General features: G+C 50.8%; 2 protein-coding genes across 2 annotated transcripts in view; both read left to right on the top strand.

Annotated features, from left to right (window-relative positions):
• The window catches only part of ECE2 (endothelin converting enzyme 2), a 56,452-nt gene extending 50,221 nt beyond the window's left edge, over positions 1–6,231 (top strand). The window contains exons 16-19 of the mRNA XM_056849993.1: positions 1,220–1,287; positions 4,086–4,276; positions 4,984–5,079; positions 6,021–6,231. Coding sequence (XP_056705971.1) covers positions 1,220–1,287; positions 4,086–4,276; positions 4,984–5,079; positions 6,021–6,197 — 532 coding nt within the window. The 3' untranslated portion in view covers positions 6,198–6,231. The remainder of the gene's footprint in view (positions 1–1,219; positions 1,288–4,085; positions 4,277–4,983; positions 5,080–6,020) is intronic.
• A 7,644-nt stretch (positions 6,232–13,875) lies between these two features.
• On the top strand, positions 13,876–19,789 carry LOC130478113 (mitochondrial ubiquitin ligase activator of nfkb 1-A-like). Its single transcript, XM_056850241.1, has 4 exons — positions 13,876–14,007; positions 15,606–15,693; positions 17,329–17,449; positions 19,063–19,789. Exons 1-4 carry the CDS (start codon positions 13,891–13,893, stop codon positions 19,787–19,789), a joined length of 1,053 nt encoding a protein of 350 aa, XP_056706219.1. The 5' UTR covers positions 13,876–13,890.
• Positions 19,790–25,479: the final 5,690 nt, after the last annotated feature.

The raw sequence follows: 25,479 nt of genomic DNA, 5'->3' as shown, positions 1-25,479 counted from the left end.
TTTCCTGCATTGTGCAGGGGGCTGCACTAGGTGACCCTGAGGGTCCCTTCCAACTCTGATTCTATGAAAACATGCACCACCTTTGAATCTAGGGGGACAGAAAGCAGTTCAGACACAGTGAAGCAGGCGGGTGGTCTCATGGCCCCTTCTGATGGGCTTGGACAGGCCTTTGATTCCCACAAAGAGGCAGGGAAAGGCTGCAGAGGTGGACATTTTGGATTCCCTCCAGGGAGCCTCGAAGAGTCAAGGCAGGAGCTGTGGATGGGCCCCTAGGTCTGACCTAGCCCAGGCTCGATATTCAGGGACTCCAAGATCATTTCAGGATCACTATTCAGAAAACGAAACCAGATCCTGCAAGCTTAACAGGGGTGGTTCTGTCCAGCCTGCGAACCCCAAGATAGGGTTGCCAACTCCAGGTTGGGAAATGCCTGGAGATTTGGGAGTGGAGATGGTGGGGCTTGGGGAGGGACCTCAGCAGGGCATAATATAGGGTGGCCAGGTCCCTCTTCGCCATCAGCGGGAGGTTTTTGGGGTGGAGCCTGAGGAAGGCGGGGTTTGAGGAGGGGAGGGACTTCAATGCCATAGAGTCCAATTGCCAAAGTCACCGTTTTCTCCGGGTGAACTGATCTCTGTCGGCTGGAGATCAGATGTAATAGCAGGAGATCTCCAGCTAGTACCTGGAGGTTGGCAACTAGGGTTGCCAGCTCCGGGTTGGGAAATACCTGGAGTTTTGGAGGGCGGGGTTTGGAGGAGGGGAGGGACTTCAATGCCATAGAGCCCAATTGCCAAAGCGGCCGTTTTCTCCAGCTGAAGTGATCTCTATCGGCTGGAGATCAGTTGTAATAGCAGATCTCCAGCTAGTACCTGGAGGATGACAACTCTATTGGCAACCCTAGCATAATGCCATATAGTCCCCTGTCTGAAGCAGCCATTTCCTCCAGGGGAACTGATCTCTGTAGTCAGTCGTAAATCTGGAAGATCTCCGGGCCCCACCTGAAGGCTGGCAATCCTATCCCAGGACCATATTCCACGGCCTGCTCTTAAGCAGCCAGAGAAATGTTTGGAATAATTATAGCACAGGCCATTTGTCTCCGTTTCAGTGCCACGACCTCCGTACATGTGTTATTTAAAACAGTTGTTTCTCTGCCTTTTCACACTGTCCCCGTGGCAGCTTACCGACATCGTAACATCTCGTATTTTCCTTTGTCTTCCCTCGGAGGGCCCTCAACTTCGGAGGCATCGGAGTGGTGATGGGGCATGAGCTCACCCATGCGTTCGACGACCAAGGTAGGTGCAATCCCCCTCCCCCGGGCTCCCTTCCAACTCGTGCTCGTGGCTTCTCCCCTCTCGCTTGCCTGCTGTGTCCTTAGTTGAATGGTGGAACTCCCTGCCCCAGGATGTGGTGATGGCTGCCGACTTGGAAGGCTTGAAGAGGGGAGTGGATGTGTTCATGAAGGAGAGGGCTATCCATCACTACTAGTCAAAATGGATGCTAGTCATGATGCATACCTATTCTCTCCAGGATCAGAGGAGCAGGCCTGTTATATTAGATGCTGTGGAACGCAGGCAGGATGGTGCTGCTGCAGCCATCTTGTTTGTGGGCTTCCTAGAGGCACCTGGTTGGGCCATTGTGTGAACAGACTGCTGGACTTGATGGGCCTCGGTCTGACCCAGCATGGCCTTTCTTATGTTCCTTCTCAGAGAGGAACCCTTACGGTGACGTGGACTTTTGTGGGCCTGAGGATCAGAGGGGGGCTGTAACCCACGGCCACAAAGCCAGGGGGCCACATTCCACTCTCCCTCGCACAGATTTCAGGCTGACCTTTGCATTTGGACTCTCTCCCACAGAGGTCCCCGACACCCCTTTCCTTAGCCGGCATTTCCGAAAGCCCAGCCAGCCTGAGGCCTCTGCTGCTCTAGGCGAAACAGGCCTGAAGTGGCAGAGGATTCGGAGATGCAGAATCAGATTTCTGCCGACGGTGCACAAACTGAGCTGGTGCACCAGGTGCCACGGTGAATTCTGCCATCGTCGATAGCTCCTAAACTGCCTGCCTGGCTGAACCGGCCCCGTCCAAAACACGCCCCACCTCTCTCTCATAGAATCATAGAGTGGGAAGGGACCACCAGGGTCATCTAGTCAAACCCCCTGCACAATGCAGGAAATTCACAACTACCTCCCTCCCACACACTCCCAGTGACCCCCTACTCCATGGCCAGAAGATGGCCAAGATGCCCTCCCTCTCACGATCTGCCTAAGGTCATAGAATCAGCATTGCTGACAGATGGCCATCTAGCCTCTACTTAAAAACCTCCAAGGAAGGAGAGCTCACCCCCTCCCGAGGAAGCCTGTTTTGCTGAGAAACCGCTGTTAGAAAATTCTTCCTAATTTCTAGATAGAAACACATTTGATTTAATTTCAACCCGTTGGTTCTGGTCTCCTCGGGTTCATTGGCAGCTGCACGCACCGTCCGTTCCCTCGCTCATTCCCACGGCATCCCATGCACCTTCTTGCCTTACCCGTGCACACTTCCTCATCCACGCCCCACGCCCCCAGCCACTGAGATCCCCCCTCCTTTCGGGTGGGCGCTGCTTCCCCACATCTGTACCCTCCTGTCTCCCCAGGTGCCACCTCCCGCCATCCCACCCGGCTTCTTTGTGCCGCTTTCGCTCCTGCTCCATCTGCTTGGTGAGAATTCATGATCTCTGCATGAGTGGGCCACAGATGGGAAGTTGCCCCCCCTTCCTCTCTTTGCTCCTTAAGGGCCCCTGGAATCAACCCCCAACTCTAGGGTTGCCAACCTCCAGGTAATAGCTGGAGATCTCCTGCTATTACAACTGATCTCCAGCCCATAGAGATCAGTTCCCCTGGAGAAAATGGCCACTTTAGCAATTGGACTCTATGGCATTGAAGTCCCTCCCCTCCCCAAACCCCACCCTCCTCAGGCTCCACCCCAAAAACCTCTTGCCAGTGGCAAAGAGGGACCTGGCAACCCTACCCAACCCCCTATATACTTTCGGAGCTGGGCACCTCCTTGTTTTACACACTGCAACCCATCACTTTAAGAAGGGCCGTGTCCAACATCTGTAGGCGGTGTGGAACCTAAAGAACAGTTGTGGGTTGCTTTAGACCAGGGGTGGGGAACCTTTTTTCCGCCAAGGGCCATTTGGATATTTATAACATCATTCGTGGGCCATACAAAATTATCAACTTAAAAATTAGCCGGCTTTATTTGGTCAAACATTTAGCCAAGAGGCCTGACCAGAGACGGCTCCTAGTGTCTGCCACGCAGAGCAAATCGCTTTTGAGTTCTGCCGTTCCCAGCTGGGCCCACGAGATTCAGGCAGGGCAGCAAACACAAGACGGGGGGAGCGACAAACTGCTCGGGGCTTGTAGGCGAAGGAGCCCAGTCCAGTAACGCCCCGATCTGGCACTTTCCCTCCCTACGCGTCTTTTGCAGGACAGAGGGGAAAGAACCAGAAGGGAGAGGGGGTACCGACCAAGCCCCAAGCAGGCAGCCGCCCAGATGACCCCCTCCCCCTGTGCGGGCAAGCAGGCAGGCATCCAACCAGTGGCGCACTCGCCCACCTCGTGGCACAGGATGGTCTGTTGCACCAGCTGGGCGTAGCCATCCATGCACTAACCAAACCCCTTGCTGTGTAGAACCTCCATGTTCAGGGGCAGCCAAACCTGCACATAGGGTTGCCAGGTCCCTCTTCGTCACCGGCGGGAGGTTTCTGGGGCAGAGCCTGAGAAGGGTGGGGTTTGGAGCGGGAGGGACTTCGATGCCATGGAGTCCAATTGCCAAAGCGGCCATTTTCTCCAGGTGAACTGATCTCTATCGGCTGGAGATCAGTTGTAATAGCAGGAGATCTCCAGCGAGTACCTGGAGGTTGGCAACCCTATATGCAGAAGATCCCCTGTTCGGTCCTTGGCCTCTCAAGCTATAAGCATCCCGAGGAACGCAGGAAAACCTTTGCTTGATGCCCCAGTGATCATATGCCCTTGCTGTGTAGAACCTCCATGTTCAGGGGCAGCCAAACCTGCACCGCAGTCCCCGGACAAAACGTTTGCCCCTTTGTCCCAGGCCGGGAGTACGACAAGGAAGGGAACCTGCGCCCCTGGTGGCAGAACTCGTCTCTGGAGGCCTTCAAGAACCGTACCGAGTGCATGACGGAACAGTACAGCAGGTTCCTGGTCAACGGGGAACACGTGAACGGCAAGCAGACCTTGGGCGAGAACATTGCGGACAACGGGGGACTGAAGGCAGCCTATAACGTAAGCCAGCGGCCCGGGGACATTGGGTATCCCCAGGGTAAGGCACGCCGGGGAGATAGGGTTGCCAGGTCCCTCTTCGCCACCGGCAGGAGGGTTTGGGGGGCTGAGCCTGAGGAGGGTGGGGTTTGGGGAGGGACTTCAGTTAGGGTTGCCAGCCTCCGGGTGGTTGACTGTTAAAAGCAAACAGCAATTATGGCTCTAATCTAAGGTAGATATTTCTAAAAGAACAGTATTTTAATCAGCTATCAATCTACACACTTTAACATTGCACAAAATTCCAACATACAAAATACGTTCACAAGTGGTGGCGGCTGGAGATTTCCTGCTGTTGCAACTGATCTCCAGCCAACAGAGATCGGTTCCCCTGGAGAAAATGGCCGCTTTGGCCATTGGACTCTATGGCATTGAAGTCCCTGCCCTCAGGCTCCACCCCCAGAATCTCCAGGTATTCCCCACCCCAGAGCCTAACTTCAATGCCATAGAGTCCAATGGCCCAAGCGGCCATTTTCTCCAGGGGAACCGATCTCTATCGGCTGGAGATCAGTTGTAATAGCGGGAGATCTCCAGCCACCACCTGGAGGTTGGCAACCCTACGGGGAGGAGGGGCGGTGGCCTTTGGGTTGCCTCCCTGTCTCGGCTGCCTTGAGGGGCTGGTGGGGGGGGCTGTTAAGCTTGGAAGCCCAGACTCCTCTCCTGATCCCTTGCAGGCTTACAAAGCCTGGCTGAAGAAGAACGGGGAGGAGAAGCGCCTGCCCTCCGTGGACCTCACCAGCCACCAGCTCTTCTTCCTCGGATTTGCGCAGGTAAGCCCTTTCCATGTATCTCTTGCTCTGCGCATGTGTGGAAAGATCCAAAATATGGACCACTTCTGGTCCCAAGCAGTCTGGATAAAGGATGCTCAGCGTGTAGTATGCCATGTCTTAGATAGCTGTCTGTTTGCATCATTTCCTAATGTCTGTAATTCTAGTCCTATTGCATCGTTTGTTGAATATCTTATGCTATATTTTCTATATTTTGTAATCCACCTTGAGTCTAGCTGAGAAAGGGTAGCCAGCGTGGTGTGGTGGTTTAGAGCGGTGGACTCTAATCTGGAGAACCGAGTTTGATTCCCCACTCCTCCACATGAGCAGCGGAGGCTAATCTGGTGAACTGGATTTGTTTCCCCTCTTCTCCGCGTGAAGCCAGCTGGGTGACCTTGGGCTAGTCACAGCTCTCTTTGAGCTCTCTCAGCCTCACCTACCTCACAGGGTGTCTGTTGTGGGGAGGGGAAGGGAAAGTAATTGTAAGCCGGTTTGATTCTTCCTTAAGTGGTGGAGAAAGTCAGCATATAAAACCCAGCTCTTGTTCTTTTTCTTCTATTTAAGGACTAAATGAATAAACAGATCAGCAGCGGGGCAGTGTACTTTAATGGTTAGAGAGACTAGGATCTAGGAGACCTGGGTTCAAATCTGTTATCTATTTAGCGTATTTTACCCCACCCTTCCTCCAAGGAGCTCAGGGTACACAGCTGTCCCCTCCTCCACTCTATCCTCACAACAACCCTGTGAGGTAGGTAAGGCTGAGAGTGTGTGACTGGCCCAAGGTCACCCGGCAAGCTCCCATGGCAGAGTGGAGATTCGAACCTGGGTCTCCCAGATCCTAGTCCGACACACTAACCACTGTAGTATACAGACTCTTCGTTCTCTTTGGAAGGACCAGCTGCCTCCCCGGGCCCTAACCCCCTCATTCTTCTCCCCCGGCGCAGGTGTGGTGCTCCGTCCGTACCCCCGAGAGCTCCCACGAGGGCCTGGTGACCGACCCGCACAGCCCAGACAAGTTCCGGGTCATCGGCACCCTCAGCAACTCCCGGGACTTTGTCGAGCACTTTGGGTGCCCCGCGGGCTCCCTCATGAACCCCGGCAAGCCCTGCGAAGTGTGGTAGAGCTGGAAAGAGGGGCTGCCCCCCGGCAGGAGTCTGTACATACCTACAGTTGCCCCCTGCACAACCCCGGCACACGGGAGCTAAGCTGAGCCCCGGTGCCCGCTCTTTGGGGAGCAGTTAACCACCTTGCCATGGCAGCTTCGGTTGGCACAACGCGGGCCTCGGGCTCTTTCCCTTTGGGCATCGGAAGAAAGGTGGGCTTCTCCGGCACCCTCCGCCAAGTCCCTTTCCCTGGGGGGAAGCCCCAAAAGCACAGCTTCTCTCGTCGCCTAAGCGCATCGCTCGCTGCCTCCATGGGCCTTGCCACAAATCTCACGTCCGGCTTCCTCGGCTTTAGTTCCCTGCCTTTCTCTCCTCCGGGACCCGTCTCCCCGATCCCCTGTGGAGGCCCGGCTCTTTGGACTCTCTCACTGTGTTCATCCCAGTTCTCAAGGTCAGCTAGAACACCCGTCGCTATTTATCAGCGTTTTGGAGGCCTGCAGAGCTGAATCACTTGGGGAACTTTAAGCTATTGGTGTATGTGTGTGGGGGGCTAGAGCTTTGGAAGACACAGCGTGGCAAAATACAACCTTTGACACCTGGCACATCCTGGGGAGTATAAGAATGCAGAAGACCCCTGCTAGAGCTGGACCAGATCTCTCTAGGCCTGCATCCTGGATGCACCTGGGGGCCAGCTAGATAAGCAGGGTTGCCAACCTCCAGGAAATAGCTGGAGATCTCCCGCTATTACAACTGCTCCCCAACCGATAGAGATCAGTTCACCTGGACAAAATGGCCGTTTCGGAAATTGGACTCTGTGGCATTGAAGTCCCTCCCCTCCTCAAACCCTGCCCTCCTCAGGCTCCACCCGAAACACATCCCACCGGTGTAGAGTTGCCACCTCCAGGTAGTAGCTGGAGATCTCCTGCTATTACAACTGCTCTCCAGCCGATAGAGATCAGATTGCCTGGAGAAAATGGCCGCTTCGGCCATTGGACTCTATGGCATTGAAGTCCCTCCCCAAACCCTGCCTTCCTCAGGCTCTGCCCCAAAAACCTACCACCAGTGGCAAAAAGGGACCTGGCAACCCTACAGATAAATTGTGGGGAGGGAGCCTTAGCTTGAAGGCAATCACCCTTGCCTGTTTCCCCAACCACACATCTGGTTTTCAGAGGTTCCCTTTCGCTAATAGCCACCGATGGACCTGTCCTCCGTTTATTCATCATGACCTTTTGGAAAGCCACCTAACCTGCTGGCGCTCATGATTCCCTGTGCAGCCCAGTGGATGGAGTGTAGCGGAGATAGGGCTGGCTTATACCAGAGCGCCCCCCTGACCAAGGGAAATTTAGGATGCCGTACCTGCACCCTACGTTACAAGTATCCAAAGAAGCAACACCACTCTTGGTCCAGGAGAAGCAGGACTCTTCGCCGCCTGCTTCCCTGGGATACAGAACCCACTCGCTGCGTGTCGCTTTTTATAGTTTTAGCTCTAGCCAAGGGAGTCGTGCTGCGTAAAACACAATCCCGTCCAGTCACTGTGGAGAGAGGAACCTCCTTCCGGCTAGGCTTGCACCCACCAAGCATCCCACTCCATGCCCTTCTTCACCAAGAACCCCCCCCCCACCTTTGCCGTCAGATGTTCCCAGGGCAGGTGCGGAGCGCCCTGCCAAAAGCACACGAACCCCATGGCCGCTGGCTGTTCATGGCAGTCTCTGACCCCAAGAGGGAGGAGGGCCTGGCTCAGCTTCAGAGAAACCCCTCTCGAGCCTTCGTTTCTGGGCTCACGATCACTTTCCGACTAGCTTGGCTTAAAAATCCCAAACGCGCTCCCGTCCCCTTGAGCTTGGTGGGGATTAGTGCCTTGGATTTAGTGTGTGTGCGTGTGTGTGCGTGTGTGTGTTTTGGGAGGGGGAGGGACACTGTCTGTGTACTGAATTATTAAAAGCTGTTTCCGCCTGATTGTTTCAGAGTGGTCTTCAAATGTGCACGGCGAAAATAAAATCGACTAAATGTGGGGGGGGGAATATCCATATAGAATCATAGGGTTGGAAGGGACCACCAGGGCCATCTAGTCCAACCCCCTGCACCATGCAGGAAATTCACAACTACCTCCCCACACACACACCCAGCGACCCCCTACTCCATGCCCAGAAGATGGCCAAGATTCCCTAAGGTCATAGGATCAACGTTGCTGACAGATGGCCATCTAACCTAGTCTTTATAACCTCCAGGGAAGGAGAGCTTTCCACCTCCCGAGGAAGCCTGTTCCACTGAGGAACCGCTCTAACTGTTAGAAAATTCCTCCTGATGTCTAGACAGAAACTCTTTTGATTTAATTTCAACCCGTTGTTTCTGGTCTGACCTTCTGGGACAACAGAAAACAACTCAGCCCCCTCCTCTATATGACAGCCCTTTAAGTACTTAAAGATGGTTATCGTATCCCCTCTCAGTCGTCTCCTCTCCAGGCTAAACATACCCAGCTCCTTCAACCTTTCCTCATAGGATCTTGGTCTCCAGACCAAATGGAAGCTTCGGGGTACAGACTCTATGGCAGGGGTCTCCAATGCAGTGCCCGTGGGCTCCATGGCACCGGCTGACACCTTTCCTGGTGCCCACTGAATGTTGTCTTAAATGGGTTGGGGCCAAGGGCTATACAGATTTTTAAAGAGTTGCTTTGGCATCAGCTTCTACCATAGCACAAGGATCTTCACTGCGTGACTGAAGGTAAGCTGTGGCAGCCATTTCGTGTCTGTGCCCACCACGCTGGGTCAGAACTCCAGAGGTGCCCGCAAGCTCCAAAAGGTTGGGGACCCCCCCCCTCTATGGCATTGCATCCAAGCTGTTTTCCCTGCCCTCCCCAGGCTTCTCCTTTCCCAGTAGGGTTGCCAACCTCCAGGGGGGTCACTACAAAAATAGGAACCTCGGTTGTTAAGGAGCTTACAATTAAATTAAACAACCTGATATTTGCTTATGCCGATTATTTCTTATTCATCATCACTAAAAATTGCTATAAAGTTCCTGCAACATTCCTACAAGGTAACACACTCTACAATATCTAAATTACATACAAACTAAACTTGTGTGTGTGTTAAGTGCCATCAAGTCACTTCCGACTCATGGTGACCCTATGAATCAATGTCCTCCAAAATGTCCTGTCTTTGACAGGCTTGCTCAGATCTTGCAAGTTGAGGGCCGTGGCTTCCTTTATTGAGTCAATCCATCTCTTGTTGGGTCTTCCTCTTTTCCTGCTGCCCTCAGCTTTTCCTAGCATGATTGTCTTTTTCAGTGACTCCGGGCTTCCCATAATGTGACCAAAGTGTGACAGCCTCAGTTTAGTCATTTTCGCTTCTAGGGTCAGTTCAGGCTTGATTTGATCTAGAACCCACTGATTTGTTTTTTTGGCAGTCCACGGAATCCGTAACACTTTCCTCCAACACCACATTTCAAAGGAATCTATTTTCTTCCAGCTTTCTTCACTATTTTCTTCATCTGTCAGCACTTAACACACATCACACTGCTTATTCAACAGTAGGTTACTTATTCAAAACCGGTAGTAAGTGACTTTGTGTTCCACGGGTCTTGCCCCCTAGTTAAGTGTTGCACAAATTAGCATTTCTACGCCCCCCAAAACGCTTCCTGTTTGGGTTAGGGGCTTTTAAATCCAACGCTGCTAAAAAGCTCTTTCACAGTGGGTCGCCGTGTTAGTCTGTTTGCAGTAGTCAAAAAGGGCCAGAGTCCAGTAGCACCTTAAAGACTAACAAAAATATTTTCTGGTAGGGTATGAGCTTTCGTGAGCAATCTCACTTCTTCAGATCTGCAGTAGTAGAAAAGGGCAAGAGTCCAGTAGCACCTTAAAGACTAACAAAAATATTTTCTGGTAGGGTATGAGCTTTCATGAGCCGCAGCTCTCTTCTTCAGATCTGCAGTAGTAGAAAAGAGCAAGAGTCCAGTAGCACCTTAAAGACTAACAAAAACATTTTCTGGTAGGGTATGAGCTTTCGTGAGCCACAGCTCTTATCATCATAGCCAGGTTCGCCGCTGAGGCTCATGGGACTTGTAGTTTGTACCCCACTTTCAGCGGCGGCGCGTCACGGCCTTGGGAAGAGCTCAGCAAGGCGCAAACGGGGCCCGCGCTGGGCGGAAGGGAGCGGGGCATGACGGGAGACGTAGTCCCAAAAGTCAACAACCACCGTTGGGGCCCGCTGTTAGGCGGAAGTTCTTGGGACTCTGTTTCCCACAAGCCCTCGCGTCGTCCGGTAAAGGCGAATGTGACCGCCAGACTAGGGCAAGGGGCGCTCTGTCATTAAAGGTCCGAAGGGTGTCCGGGGAGACGACGCTGCAGTTCCTGCCAGGGAGGTGAGTTTAACGGAAAGGCCTGGAATCTGAGGGATGGAGTGGCGGGGACTCTGGGCATGTGCAGAGTGCTGCCGCTTTGTATCGCAGGGACTGGGCTGTAGAGGTAACAGCTATGGGGCTGTTAAAGGTGCCAGCTCTGTCTGTGTCCCTTCTGTGCTTCCCCAAGGGAGGCATGGGGGGGGGGAGCTTTGTGAAGTGGTGGAAATGGGGCAGAGGGTTAAAAAAAAAAGGGCTGAAGGATATGCAAAAAGATTTTAAATTTTTTGGAAAAAAGTAATAAAAGAAACAAATAATTTGATTAATATGAAAGTAAAAAAGAAATCCTGCGTTCTGTTTATTGGGGATTCCTCAAGGAAAAAATGGATAAAAAGGATAGGGTCGTTTGCCAATATAGTTTTGCTGCTGCAAGAATTACAATAGCCAAAGTTTGGAAGCAAGTAAATAAACCTTCAATCAGTGACTGGAGAGAGAAATTATGGATTTATATGAGGATGGCCAAATTAACAGAATTCCTACATGGAAAAGATATGGAAGAATTTAAAAAAACATGGATGAAGGCCGTCACATATTGGGATAAACTGGCAAAAATGGATTTCTCTATATTAGTTCATGAGTTATAGAAATAAGTTTAACTTTTTTTTTATTTTACTGTTAATAATGTAATTTTCAAACTGAAATCATTGTCCTGCAAAAAGTAACAAAGGTAATGTGCTAACCATTGTCCTTATTATATTTGATACTTACAGGACAATGGTTAGCACATTACCTTTGTTACTTTTTGCAGGACAATGATTCAGCTCAAACCCAACCCCTTTCTGACTATATATTACTCTTCCTACACACTTGACACTGAGAGACACTGTCCTTCAGTGTTACTCCTCTGAAGATGCCGGCCACAGCTGCTGGCGAAACGTCAGGAAAGAAAATACCAAGACCACGGTCATCCCGCCCGGATAACCTACGAGAACCAATGAACTCTGACCGTGAAAGCCTTCGACAATATTTTGTTTAGACACTTCTCCGGAAGTCTGGTGATGGGTCACATATTTGGTGGGTGGCGGATCAAAAGGATATTATGAATTCTGTAGTTTTGATCATATTAAGTAGATTATATAATTGATATTCTTTTGTATTTTCTCTTTATTATTGTATTTGTTTGTTTTGTTTTATGTGTTTATGTTATAAAAATAAAAAAAATATTTTAAAAAAAGGGCTGAAGGGCCAAGTGACAGGCGATTCACCACTTGAAGCTGCCTCATATTGCGCAAGCCCTGTTCACAAGTTATGTTGAACACGGGTACACATGAACACATGAAGCTGCCTTACACTGAATCAGACCATCAAGGTCCATCAAAGTCAGTGTTGTCTACTCAGACCAGCAGCTGCTCTCCAGGGTCTCAGGCTGAGGTCTTTCACATCATCTACTTGTAGGATTGCCAACTTCCAGATACTAGCTGGAGATCTCCTGCTGTTACAACTGATCTCCAGCTGATAGAGATCAATTCACCTGGAGAACATGGCTGCTTTGGCCATTAGACTCTATGGCATTGAAGTCCCTCCCCAAACCCTGCCCTCCTCAGGCTCTACCCCCAAAACCTCCTGCCAGTGGTGAAGAGGGACCTGGCAACCCTACCTACTTGCCTAGTCCCTTTAACTGGAGATGCCGGGGATTGAACCTGGGACCTTTTGCATGCCAAGCAGATTCTCTACCACTGAGCCACAGCCCCTCCTCAATCCATTTTGTGGGCTTCCTAGAGGCACCTGGTTGGCCACTGTGTGAACAGACTGCTGGACTTGATGGGCCTTGGTCTGATCCAGCAGGGCCTTTCTTATGTTCATGTACAGGGTAAAATCCATGTACAGTTAGGATTGCCAGATCCAGGTTGGGAAATACCTGGGTATTTTGAGGGCGGGGTTTGGGGAGGGACTTCAACTGGGTATAATGCCATAGAGCCCACCTTCCAAAGTAACCATTTTCTCCAGGTGAACTGATCTCTGTCAACCGGAGATCAGTTGTCATCCCAGATCTCCAGCCACCATCTGGAGGCTGGCTATCCTATGTACAGTGTGGGCTTGGTTTTTAGTTATATGTGGTTCTTGTGTTACGTTCAACACACATACAGCTGAATGTGTGATTTAAATTTGGCTTGCCAACTCTGGGTTTGGTAATACTTGGAGATATGAGGGTGGGGTTTAGGGACGGAGGAACTTGGTATGTTATAATGCCATATAGTCCACCTTCCAAAGCATCCTTTTTCTCTACGAGCTAAATAAGCAATCTCTGTAGTCAGATAATTCAAAGCTCATACCCTACCAAAAATATTTTTGTTAGTCTGTAAGGTGCTACTGGACTCTTGCCCTTTTCTACTTCTGTAGTCAGAGATCAGTTATAATTCCGACCCCCACCTGGAGGTTGGCAACCTAGATTCAAACTGTGCTTTTATCCAAGTACTGGTCCCTGGTTTCACTTGTAAAGTGAACACATATTTGCCAAAGGAGTGCAGGGAGTCCTAGGGGTTGCATTCAGCCTAGCTGCCTCTAGTTGGTGATCCACGCTTGCTAGGCCTTTCCCTTGGCTGGGAATTAACCAAACCTTGGGGTGTTCTGGCTTTCCTAGAGGTTTAAGCATGCTTGGTTCCCTTCCGGATGGGCCTAGAGGCCTCCTCTTCCACACAGAGACCAAATGTGAACCATCTTCTGAGTGGCAGTTACTTTTTTAAATTAGCATTTCTCTTCTGTCTTCTAGGGCGCAATCTATATAGTATATTTTCCTGCCTTGTTTCCTCCAAGGAGTTCAGAACAGCAACCTCCGTTCTCCCTTCCCCGTTTTATCTTCATGACAACTCTATGAGATGGGTTTTGTGTCCCTCTCCCATGAGCCCCAGGCTCTTCAAAATGCCTGGCCCATCTTCCCAGTGGACTTCCCTGGAGGTTTTTAAGCAGAGGCTAGATGGCCATCTGTCAGCAATGCTGATTCTATGACCTTAGACAGATTGTGAGAGGGAGGGCATCTTGGCCATCTTCTGGGCATGGAGTAGGGGTCGCTAGGTGTGTGTGGGGGTGGTAGTTGTGAAATTCCTGCTTTGTGCAGGGGGTTGGACTAGATGACCCTGGTGGTCCCTTCCAACTCTTTGATTCTATTACTTTGGCCTTTAGATGACCAGCTTGAAGGTGTTTTAACAGAGCGCACATGAAAGAACATGAAGGAGAAAAATACCCTGTTTCTCAAGCCGGTTGTTCAGGCTGTGTCTTGTTCGGTGCGACCCTCTGCTGTTCCTTTCTGCATGAGAGTGGACAGGTGCATGTCTGCCTGGCGGCTGTTTGTGCTTTCTCTTGCAGTGGCAGGGAAGCGGTGCCCATGGATGCTTTGCCCATCACACCAGGAGAGCTGCTGTGTTTGGGCTCCAGCCTGGCCTTCTCCGGCCTGTTCTTCTACCTGCACAGAAGGAAAGCCAAGGTGGCCGCCAAGATCCAGGTACGCCCTCAGGAAGCTTCTCTCTCACTCTCTCTGGCCATTTTTGCATGGTCAATTTTGATGCTCCCTCAAAGATCTTTTTAAAAATTCAACTTTAAACATGCCTTTTCACAGTCCCCACGCAAAAGGAGAAGTTCTACTCCCCCCACTCTCCTGTTCCTTCATTCCTGTTTGCATAGTCATTAGCATATACATAGCTAACGTGCCTCTGTTGTTTTGCATTGTTCCTTGAGGGGATTCTTCGTGGCAAACACCAAAGGTCGCGTTAAATGGGCTTTTTTGTAATGTGATGCGGGGCACTTCAGCCTGGAACACACTGCTAATTACCATGCAAAAATGGCCTCTGTTTCCCCCTTGTGGAGAACGAACATTTATATAGCCGGTCTGAAGTGTTCAAAGTACTAAGTCCTTACAATAATCCTGCAAGGTAGTCCAGTTGTACTTCTTTATTTTGGGAGCAGGTCCTGAAGCTGAGTAAGTGAACAGAGGACACAATTTCCTCTCCTGTCATGACGCAGCCAATGAAATTGATTGGCACTGAATGAATGAATACATTTATTTGCGGTCAAAGACCAATAATTACATATTGTATGTAATAGCCAACACACAACAAAATATCATATAAAATATAAAAACTTATCAGATAAAACAGATTACAGGATGGTAGTTAACTATAAACTCTTTCTTACACATAAAACAGTCATCAGAATCATCCGCTAGTAGGACCCATAGAATCAAGGGACCACCAGGGTCATCTAGTCCAACCCCCTGCACAATGCAGGAATTTCACAACTACCTCCTCCAAACACACCCAGCGACCCCTACTCCATGCCCAGAAGATGGCCATGAACTGCCTAAAGTCATAGAATCAGCATGGCTGACAGATGGCCATCTAGCCTCTGCTTAAAAACCTCCAGGAAAGGAGAGCTCACCACCTCCCGAGGAAGCCTCTTCCACTGAGGAACCACTCGAACTGTTAGAAAATTCTTCCTAAAATTCTTCAGTAGTCCCAGCTTGTCATTACCTACATCTTTAGTTTTTATCCTACTTTGAGCTTTCATTGGCAGTGAATTCAGGGCAGCCCAAAGGAAGCATGGCTTCACGCCATAGAGGATTTGCCTTATGAAATTGTTTATTTATGTGTTACATTTATACCCCACCTCTCATCAGTGGGGACCCAAAGCGGCAGTCGTCTTGCTTGTGGGCTTCCTGGAGGCACCTGGTTGGGCCGCTGTGGGAACAGCCTGCTGAAATTGATGGGCCTGGGTCTGATCCAGCATGGCCTTTCTTATGTTCTTATGGCAACCCCATAGGGTTTTCAAGGCAAAAGACTAACAGAGATATTTTGCCTGTTCCTGCCTCTGGGGAGCCACCCTGGACTTCCTTGGCAATCTCCCATCCAAGCACTACCTTGGGTTGACCCTGTAGGGTTTTCAGGGCAAGAGATGTTCAGAGGTAGAGAAAGTCGGCATATGAAAACCACCTCTTCTTCTTGTGGCTGCCTAGTGGATTTGTGGTTCTGGGCAGACTTGGCCTGGGGACTTCACAGTTCCCACCAGCTTCCACCCTAACCCTTCTGTTTGCACTCTTTCTTGCAGGAAGCTCCAAAGCTGCAGGTTGGCGACGATCTCTCCAGCATCCTCTCCGCCACGGGTAGCGGCTGCCTGCGCTATGCTGCCATTGAAGGTAAAAGGCTTGCACGCCTGTCGTAAGAGGGAATGGGAATCATAGAGTTGGAAGGGACCACCAGGGTCATCTAGTCCAACCTCCTGCACAATGCAGGAAACTCACAACTACCTCCCCACCCCCAGCAACCCCCTACTCCATGCCCAGAAGATGGCCAAGATGTCCTCCCTCTCATGATCTGTCTAAGGTCATAGAATCAGCCTTGCTGACAGACAGCCATCTAGCCTCTGCTTAAAAACCTCCAGGGAAGGAGAGCTCACCACCTCCTGAGGAAGCCTGTTCCACTGAGGAACCGCTCTAACTGTTAGTAAATTCTTCCTAATGTCTAGACGAAAATGACTTTTGATTTAATTTCAAACCGTTGGTTCTGGTCGAACCTTCCGGGGCAACAGAAAACAACTCAGCCCGATCCCTGACTCTTCATCCCTTCTCATAACCTTCCCTGCAGATTGTTACAGGATGTTTTCTTGAGATCTCTTCTCTGCTATAGGACTCATCCAAAGCAGGGTACGACTTCTGCGCCCCATATTTATTGATTGGTTTCATTTATACCCCACCTTTCTTCCATCATTCTCCTCTCCTCTACTTTATCCTCACAACACCCCTCTGAGGTAGGGTAGGCTGAGAGTCTGTGACTGGCCCAAGGTCACCCAGCGAGCTTCCATGGCAGAGTGGGGTTTTGAACCTGGGTCTTTCCAGGTCCTGGTCTGACGCTAACCACTACGCCACTAGCTCATGCTGCTCAGTGTCCCAGATGTGGCCGAAAGTGCCGTTTCAGGGTGCTGTGATGCGAGGAATGCAGTTTGTCATACAAAACTCTCCACAGGTGGCTGGTGGTGGAGAAAAGGGCCATCAGGTCGCAGCCAACCTATTGGCCACCCCATAGGGTTTTCAAGGCAAGAGATGTTCAGAGGTGGTTTGCCTCTGCTTAACAGTCTTCCTTGGTGGTCCCTCACCCAAGCACTAACCAGGGCTGACCCTGTAGGGTTTTCAGGGCAAGAGATGCTCAGAGGTGGTTTGCCATTGCCTGCCTCCGCGTAGCAACACTGGACTTCCTTGGTGGTCTCTCAGCTAAATACTAACCAGGGCTGACCCTGTAGGGTGTTCAAGGCAAGAGACTTTCAGAGGTGGTTTGCCACTGCCTGCCTCTGCTTGACAACCCTAGATTTCCTTGGTGGTCTCCCACCCAAGCACTAACCAGGGCTGACCCTGTAGGGCAGGGGTTTCAAACATACAGCCTGCGAGGCAGCCGAGGCAGCCACAACCCCCCTAGCTTCGATCTGGGCTGGCGAGGCATGGCCCAGCCCTACCAAGTGATATTAATGTTAAGTCCAGCCCTCATGACAATTGGGTTTGACACCCCTGCTGTAGGGTTTTCAGGGCAAGAGAGTGGTTTGCCATTGCCTGTCTCTGCGTAGCGGCCCCGGACTTCCTCGGTGGTCTCCCAGCCAAGCACGAACCAGGCTCAATCCTGCTTAGCCTCTGAGATCTGATGAGATTGGGCTCGCCTGGCCCATCCAGGTCAGGTCCCCAGCTTGCTAGGTTTTGGATTCCCACTGGATGGTGATCCCTGGGAAGAGGAAGGGATCCATGGCAGCGCCCGTGCTTTCATTTCCTCCTCCTTGCACCATTTAGGTATAGTCCAACCGGCTGAGGCGGCGCTGACCAGCCCCTACCACAAGGAATTGCAGGGGGTGATTGAGAGATTGGTGCTGAAGGAGCATCGGCTGGTGTGGAACAGCTTGGCTCGGAGCTGGTGAGCAGGACTTTGGCTTGGCGGGAGGGGGGCACTGGGGATTCTGGGGACAGGCCACTTTCCCAGCACCCTCCATAAGAACATAAGGATATAAGAAAAGCCATGCTGGATCAGACCAAGGTCCATCAAGTCCAGCAGTCTGTTCACACAGTGGCCAATCAGGTGCCTCCAGGAAGCCCACAAACAAGATGACTGCAGCAGCACCATCCTGCCTGTGTTCCACAGCACCTAATGTATTCGGCATGCTCCTCTGATCCTGGAGAGAATAGGCATGCCTATTATCTTAGGTGCTAATAAAGTATCCATCTTTATTAGTAGCCATGAATACCCCTCTCCTCCATGAACATGTCCACTCCCCTCTTAAAGCCTCCCAAGTTGGCAGCCTTCACCACATCCTGGGGCAGGGAGTTTCACTATTTAACTTGCCATTGGTTCCATCAGGGGCCCTTTGGTGCGGCTGCTCTAGGAAATGGTTCTGAGGAGCTGACAGGTATGGGTTGCTACAGCTGGTGCCAGGAGCTCCTTTTGCCGACCCTTTACTGTCTGTATCGGTTTGCAGTGGCGAACGCGCTCAGTTCTAGGGGTTCTGCTTCCCTTGTAAACCAGCCCACATATATAGCACAAAGTGCCTTTAAGTCACAGCTGACTTATGACGATCCTGTAGATTTTTCAAGACAAGAGGTGGAGGGGCTGTGGGTCCGTGGCAGAACATCTGCTTGGTTTGCAGAAGATCCCAGGTTTGATCGTCGGCATCTCCAGTTAAGGACCAGGCAGTATTGGTGTGAAAAACGTCAGCCTGAGACTCTGGAGGGCAGCTGCCAGTCTGAGTGACAATCCTGACCTTGATGGACCAAGGGTCTGATTCGGTAGGAGGCAGCTTCATGTGTAAGATGAACAGAGGTAGTTTGCCATTGTCTGCCTCTGTGTAGCAACCCTGGACTTCCTTGGTGGTCTCCCATCTAAGTACTCACCAGGGTTGATTCTGCTTAGCTTCTGAGATGTGATGAGGTTGGGATGGCCCTGGGCTATCCAGGACAGGGCAGGACGTGTATACTGGCACTTAAAGACAAAAGCAAAACGAATGCACGAATCCCTCAGGTTGGATTTGTGACCCTTACGCTACTGGCAGTGGCTCTCCAGGGTCTCAGGCAGAGAACATAAGAAAAGCCCTGCTGTATTCAGACTGAGGCCCATCTTGTCCTGCAGTCTGTTTGTGCAGTGCCCAGCCAGCCCACAAACAAGACCACTGCAACAGCATTATCCTGCCTGTGTTCCACAGCACCTAATGTATTAGGCATGCTCCTCTGATCCTGGAGAGGTCTTTCACTTCACCCGTTGCCCAGTCTTTTCAACTGGAGATGGCCGGAATTGAACCTGGGACCTTCCGCATGACGAGCAGATGCTCTGCCGCTGAGCCATAGCCCTTCTGTAGGCAGTCACCCACTCTGAGCTTTGGGGCAATCTAAGAAGTAGGGTTTGTAAGGTAAGACTGTGCAGACCATCTATGGTCGGGAGCGAATCCCCTCAGGCTGGGTTTGTGACTCTCCCACTGCTTCGGCAGCTGCCCTGCTGTGACTTTCTGTTCTCGGCATTCCGCTCTCCTTGCTTTGCAGGACGGACAGCGAGCGGGTGGTGCTGGAGCAGGTGCACACAGCCCCCTTTGTCCTGGCGTCACCCGGTGGCAAGGCGGTGGGACAGGTGAAAGTGGAGTCCCCCCTCCGTGCCATCCAGCTGCCCTTGGAGACAGTGTACGAGCGCTTCCAGCAGACCTCCCATGGCTTCAAGGACCTGCTTGGCCACTATCTGAGTGGCGAGAAGCCCAAGGGTTTCCTGGAGACAGAAGAGATGCTCTTGGTAGGCAGCAGCCTCACCGGCATCGGGGAGCTTGTCCTGCACCCGGATGGCTCCCTCCACCTCCAACCCCCGGCTGACGGTGCCGGCTACTTCCTGCGCCTGGGTGACTGGCAGACGCTGCTGGCCGAGTTGGAGTCCGCCAGCAGTTTCTGGAAGTGGGCCACCCTGCTCTGTGGCTTGGCGGCCGCCGCCACCCTCCTGCGCGCCCTCTGCCGAGCCTACCAGCGCCACCGGCTCAAGCAGGAGAAGGAAGAAGAGCGGCGGGCATTCGAAGACCTCCAGCTCCACAAGGGCCTGGCCCGGGAGGCCGACGAAGAGCTACCTGCCAGCACCTGCGTCATCTGCCTCGCCAACCCCCGGCAGTGCGTCCTCCTGCCCTGCGGCCACGTCTGTTGCTGCTTCCGCTGCTTCCAGGCCTTGCCCCGCCGCACCTGCCCCATGTGCCGGAGCCCCATCGACCGCGTGGTCCCTCTCTATCAGGCCTGACGGGCCAGGGTCCGAGCACCCTCTCCACGCCACAGGGATAAGCCTGCGGACCAGGGTCTATGCCGCCTCGCCCCTTTCTCGTCCTTGGGCGGTGTTTCCAGAGCTGCTGTTGCAATAAAGCTCCTGCCCATTCCCAGCGCGACCTCGAAGCTGGTAGAGCTGCAAGATCAAGGGGGGCTTTAATGTCTGTTGCGCTTTTTGCTGGGAGGGGGCCAAGAGAGCCCCAGAGCTGCTCGAATCCACATGCGGACTTAGAAAACAGAACTCTGCGGCAATCAGAGTGACCTTAAAGATGATGGGAGATGAAGATCTTTATGCCATACTCTAACTTCCTTGCCATGTGACCTCATGGACTCAGGACAAAGTTCTGTTCTGAGCTGATCTCCTGGAGCCGGGCTGACAACTCCCACTCCTTAACTTTCTTCCTAGCAGCGGGGGGTACTTTGTACTCCTGTTGTCCCAGACATTCGAGTTTTATTTTTGTAACACCTCTTTTTTTAGCTGCAACGAGACCGCTGCAGGCTCCAGCTAGGGGGCTTCTCGGGCGACAGGGTCAGAGGCCTTAAGCGCAGCCCCTGCCGTGGGAAGCTGCTTTTCGCCACCTCGACAGAGGCCGGGGAGTTGAAATCAGCCTTCCGGAGCAGCCAGCTTGAGACCAGGACAATGGGGGATCCGCAGAAAGCCAGTGCGCTCTCGCGGACAGCTCTAGGCAACGTGTGCCAATTCCCCCCACCCCCCATCACCAGCTTGAACCTCTCGTGGGCACTGTCTGACACCCTCTGCTCTCGAAGCGAGCTCAGGGCAATCACTTTCTATTTGAGCCAGACTGTCACTAAACCGTCCGCTATGTTTAATTCTAAGTCATTCTGGCAGGTACACCAGCAGTTCCCAGCCGATCTCGGACACTTTTCCTTTCCTTTCAAGACAGACAATCAATGAAGTCTTGGGCGAACAGACCCAGGGGTTGTACGGGATGGTCGGCTTCTGATTTGCTGCCGAGTAATGGTCTCCCGTTTCACCTTCTGCCCTAGAAATTATTGGCGTCATTGAGCTCTGCCTGGGCAGGAAAGAGAGTTCCTTGATTTTTCTTAGCTTCACCCTCCTGGTAGGTTGGATTGGCATGTGTTGTTGTTGTTGTTTTTTGCGTGTGTCCTACTTCTGGGATGAGCTGGGCACTCCGTAACACGCCACCGAGATGCGCTCGGGAAATGTGGCGTTATCGATAAATGGATAAACCTGTCAGAGCCCGTCTGTCTCTTTAACAGAAGCGCCCACAATAATGGATGTGGAAAGGAAGGAAGAATGCGTGGGAGAATCAAGAGGGGGGCTCCATATCGTCAGCCAGGAGGTTGCTTTCGGAGAGAGGAGGTGTCAAACATTGCCCCTGGAAAGATCTCTCGGCTTTTACGCTGCGCTCCTCCTGTGCCGGGCAAATCCCGATTCTCACCATGAAACTTCAGTTAGAGGCGCTGAACACTGCAGCTGAAGTACAGTCACCCGCCTGGAGACTCTGAGCTGCAGGGCGCCCCCTGCAGGCAAAGAGCCCCTCTTGATCAGGTATATGCTGCTGACAATAGATCAACCTCCCCTTCCTGGGCACATGGTTCTCTAAGCTCTATGTCCTGTTTACTTGGGGGTGCAGGATGGTAGTTTTCTCCTCTGGGGTTGCTCCTATGGTGATACTCCCCCCCCCCCACCATCCCATGAATGGGAGGAATTGGCTGGTTTCATGTGGCCGGGCTAGGAGGAATGGGGCCAAGAGATCCACCATCAGCACTAGGCTGGCAGAGGGAGAGCCACGGTGGCAGGGGAGAAAGCCCGATGGTAGGCACAGTCCGCACCCTGCCTGTGCCAGATAGCATCCAAACAGGGCATGGAAATGCCAGTTCGGTTGCTGTTCCTGGTCATCCCCAGCTGCGATTTCAGGGGCTGCTTACCCCTTGGTTTCCTGGAGGAATGAGACATCTGGCCCGCCTCCCAGTTGACAATAGCTCTTGGTGTTATGGAGCACCGAGGATTTCCCCTTGCCACCCGCAGCCCTTTGGTAGCCTCTGCACCAGGGCCTTCCTTTTAAATCTCCCTGGCAAGAAGCGTCCTCGGACCTGAACTCACCTGTGGGCCTGATCCAGGCCCTTGAAGACAGCGGTTCAGAAATCGGCTGTTGGGGGGGGGGGGTGTTGATCCAGCACCATCATAGAGAATTGCTTCTGCTGAAGCTCACACTGTATGTGCATGTGTGGGGGAGGGATGGACCTTCGTTTCATGCATCTGTGATTCACCTGACCGGAGGGTGTGAGCTTGCCGCCTCCGCTGGTGCTGAGAAAAAAATCCCCAGCCAATGCAGCACTGACTCAGCAGTCCTTGTCCACTCGGATATGTGTTGTGTGTATTAACCACCCCCCAGTACGACTGAAATGTATCACGCCGATAAAACCAGGTGAGGCAATTTGCCTAAAAGATTCCCCTTTGCAAAAGTTGAGATTTTCTTTCCAAAGCACCTGCTTAAGATGGACTAGAGAGGAAGGGGGCATATTCTGCAAGAGACAGACTGAAAATGGGGGGACGGGGGAGAAGTGCCAGGGGAGGATGGGAATTTGGGGGGGGGCTGCCTTCTCTTTGCAGGTAGGACCTTTGTGAAGTCAATGTTAGCTTGGGGGGGAATGACTTACCCCTCCCTCTGCTATCCCTCTGATGCGATTTTGGGAGAGAAGCTGTTTTTCTGCAGTTCCCCTGCTCTTTGCTTTAGAGGAGGGGGCAAGGAGATCCTTTTCTAACGTCAAGGTGGGATTACGCACATCCTTGCATGCAGTATCAGGTTGCGAGCACACAACTGTGCGCGTTTGCCCTCAGGAGCATGGAGGTGGTGGGAGGTTAGGTCCGTCCGAGTTCTGAAAGTTTGAGCGATAACACAAAGCGAGGCGCTCCTGGTTCAACGGGCGGTCAAACTGGAGGCGACGTCTTGAGCAAATAGGTACCCAACTGCAGGTTGACGTCTGCCACTGAACGATTCACGTGCAATTTTCGTGCAGATCTTCATGTGCCTTTTGCAACGTATATGCAGAATAAAACCGGCCACCTTTATGGCACACATGAAATCTTTGTCAGACTTATTTTTTAAAATAACGTGTGTGTGTGTTGACTAACAAAGACTACAGTCCACAATAACCATGCAGATTAGCTTTGGATTTCACACATTAACAGATCACTTCAGGATACAATGGTTCCATATTAACATACCACACCCTCATTAGCACATTATCTTGATACTTACAGGACATTGATTAGCACATTACCTTTGATACTTTTTGCAGGACAATGATTCAGCTCAACCCCCCCCCTTTCTGACTATATATTACTCTTCCTACACACTTGACACTGAGACACACTGTCCTTCAGTGTTACTCCTCTGAAGATGCCTGCCACAGCTGCTGGCGAAACGTCAGGAAAGAAAATACCAAGACCACGGTCACACAGCCTGGATAACCTACAAGAACCGGGTCAAATTCTTATTACTCTTGCTAAGTAAAAAGAAGGAGTCGTCTGATAAATATAAATTATTGTTTTTATTGAATAACCAGAACCCAGACTTAACCAATCGGGTAGCAGAATTCCTACAATGTGCAATAAGCATTGTGTGTGTGTGTGTGTGATAAGTGCCATCAAGTCGCTTCCGACTCATGGCGACCCTATGAATGAAAGTCCTCCAAAATGTCCTATCTTTGACAGCCTTGCTCAGATCTTGCAAATTGAAGGCTGTGGCTTCCTTTATTGAGTCAATCCATCTCTTGTTGGGTCTTCCTCTTTTCCTGCTGCCCTCAACTTTTCCTAGCATGACTGTCTTTTCCAGTGATTCTTGTCGTCTCATGATGTGACCAGAATACGACAGCCTCAGTTTAGTCATTTTAGCTTCTAGGGTCAGTTCAGGCTTGATTTGATCTGTAACCCACTGATTTGTTTTTTTGGCAGTCCACGGTATCTGTAACACTCATACCACCCCCACATTTCAAAGGAATCTATTTTCTTCCTATCAGCTTTCTTCACTGTCCAGCTTTCCCACCCATACACAGTAATAGGGAATATGATGGCATGAATTAATCTAGTCTTGGTGGCCAGTGACACATCCTTACACTTCAAAATATTTTCTAGCTCCTTCATGGCTGCTCTTCCCAGTCTCAGTCTCCTTCTGATTTCTTGGCTGCAGTCTCCCTTTTGGTTGATGGTGGAACCAAGGAATAGAAAGTCTTGAACAATTTCAATTTCCTCGTTGTCAACCTTAAAGTTGTGTAATTCTCCTGTAGTCATTACTTTTGTTTTCTGATGTTCAGCTGTAGTCCTGTGTCGCGAGGTTTTTTTAATATATATTGAATATTACTTCATATTAAATATATCAGTTTATATTAAATTAGGTTTGGGTTAAGAAAAACCAATTTTATTAATCTGTAGCTGATACTAACCTATAGCTTAAAAAACCATATATGAAGACCTGACTTTTAGTTGACCCCAGCTACAGCCAGGACTCTAACCTATAAGGTCATACGAAATTGCATGGCCAACAGTTAATCACCCACAGCTCACCCGATGCCCCAAATTTATGTTTATAACACCAAGGTTATTAAAACAAACAACAAATTATCTGTCCACTTAAGGGAGGCAATGGTTTTGGTACATTGACTGATGGACAGGACAATCAGTTATCAGACCCGGACTCTGAAAGAATTATGGAACACGAGATCTTCTAAACAACTTATAGCCATGATTTGTGGAGACTCATATCCTGAAGAATTTGGAGGGAGGGGGCCCTTTTCGAGACCCTTTCTCATGATCCAACCTATAAAAGGCTGACCCAAAAGCCCTGTTCCTTGTCCTTCCTAGGAAAGAGAGATTACCTCTATCTTCCCGTGGAATGACCTCAGAGCGCTCTGATAACTCTTGTTAGTGTGTCCGTTTTATGTTGTCCTGTTACCTTCTGTCTTGTGCATTTACCAAGTTATTACTTTTCTTCCTTAATTGTTCTATATATTTGCTTGTAAGCTTAATAAACCTGCATGTTTGACCAATATATGTCCAGTGTGCTGTGGGAGAATGATGTGCTAAGAAAGTGAAAGGTCTGTCCTTCTTACCCCATTTTCTCTGGGCTAAGCTTTGGTGAGTAGGCGGACAGAGAATTCCATTTACACTAAGAACTAAGGGAAAGGGGAGAGGAAATTTCTTGCCACATCCTGCTTTGGCACTTTCGCTATTCAATATTCAATAAGCATTAGGGAGCTTGTATCTTAACTGTAAAAATTTTAAACTTGGTGCTGGATGTATTTAGACTATTCTGATTATTCCTTTTTATGCCAATAAAGGTGATGATTGATGACTGATTGACAGCCTTGTTCAGATCTTGCAAATTGAGGGCCGTGGCTTCCTTGATAGTGTCAATCCATCTCTTGTTGGGTCTTCCTGCTGCCCTCAACTTTTCCTAGCATGGCTGTCTTTTCCAGTGACTCTTCTCATAATACGACCAAAATACAATAGCCTCTGTTCAGTCATTTTAGCTTCTAGGGTCAGTCCAGGCTTGATTTGATCTACAACTCACTGATTTGTTTTTTTGGCAGTCCACAGTATCCATAATAATAGGAGATTATTGCTTCTCCATGGGGGGGGGGGCTCCGACCTTGGCCTGGCTTTGCGTGCGTCCTCATGGG

This window comes from Euleptes europaea, chromosome 5, assembly GCF_029931775.1.
Source record: "Euleptes europaea isolate rEulEur1 chromosome 5, rEulEur1.hap1, whole genome shotgun sequence".
Classification (NCBI taxonomy): Eukaryota; Metazoa; Chordata; class Lepidosauria; order Squamata; family Sphaerodactylidae; genus Euleptes; species Euleptes europaea.
The sequence above is the reverse complement of the archived record's forward strand: the minus strand, read 5'-3'. Positions and strand labels throughout refer to the sequence as shown.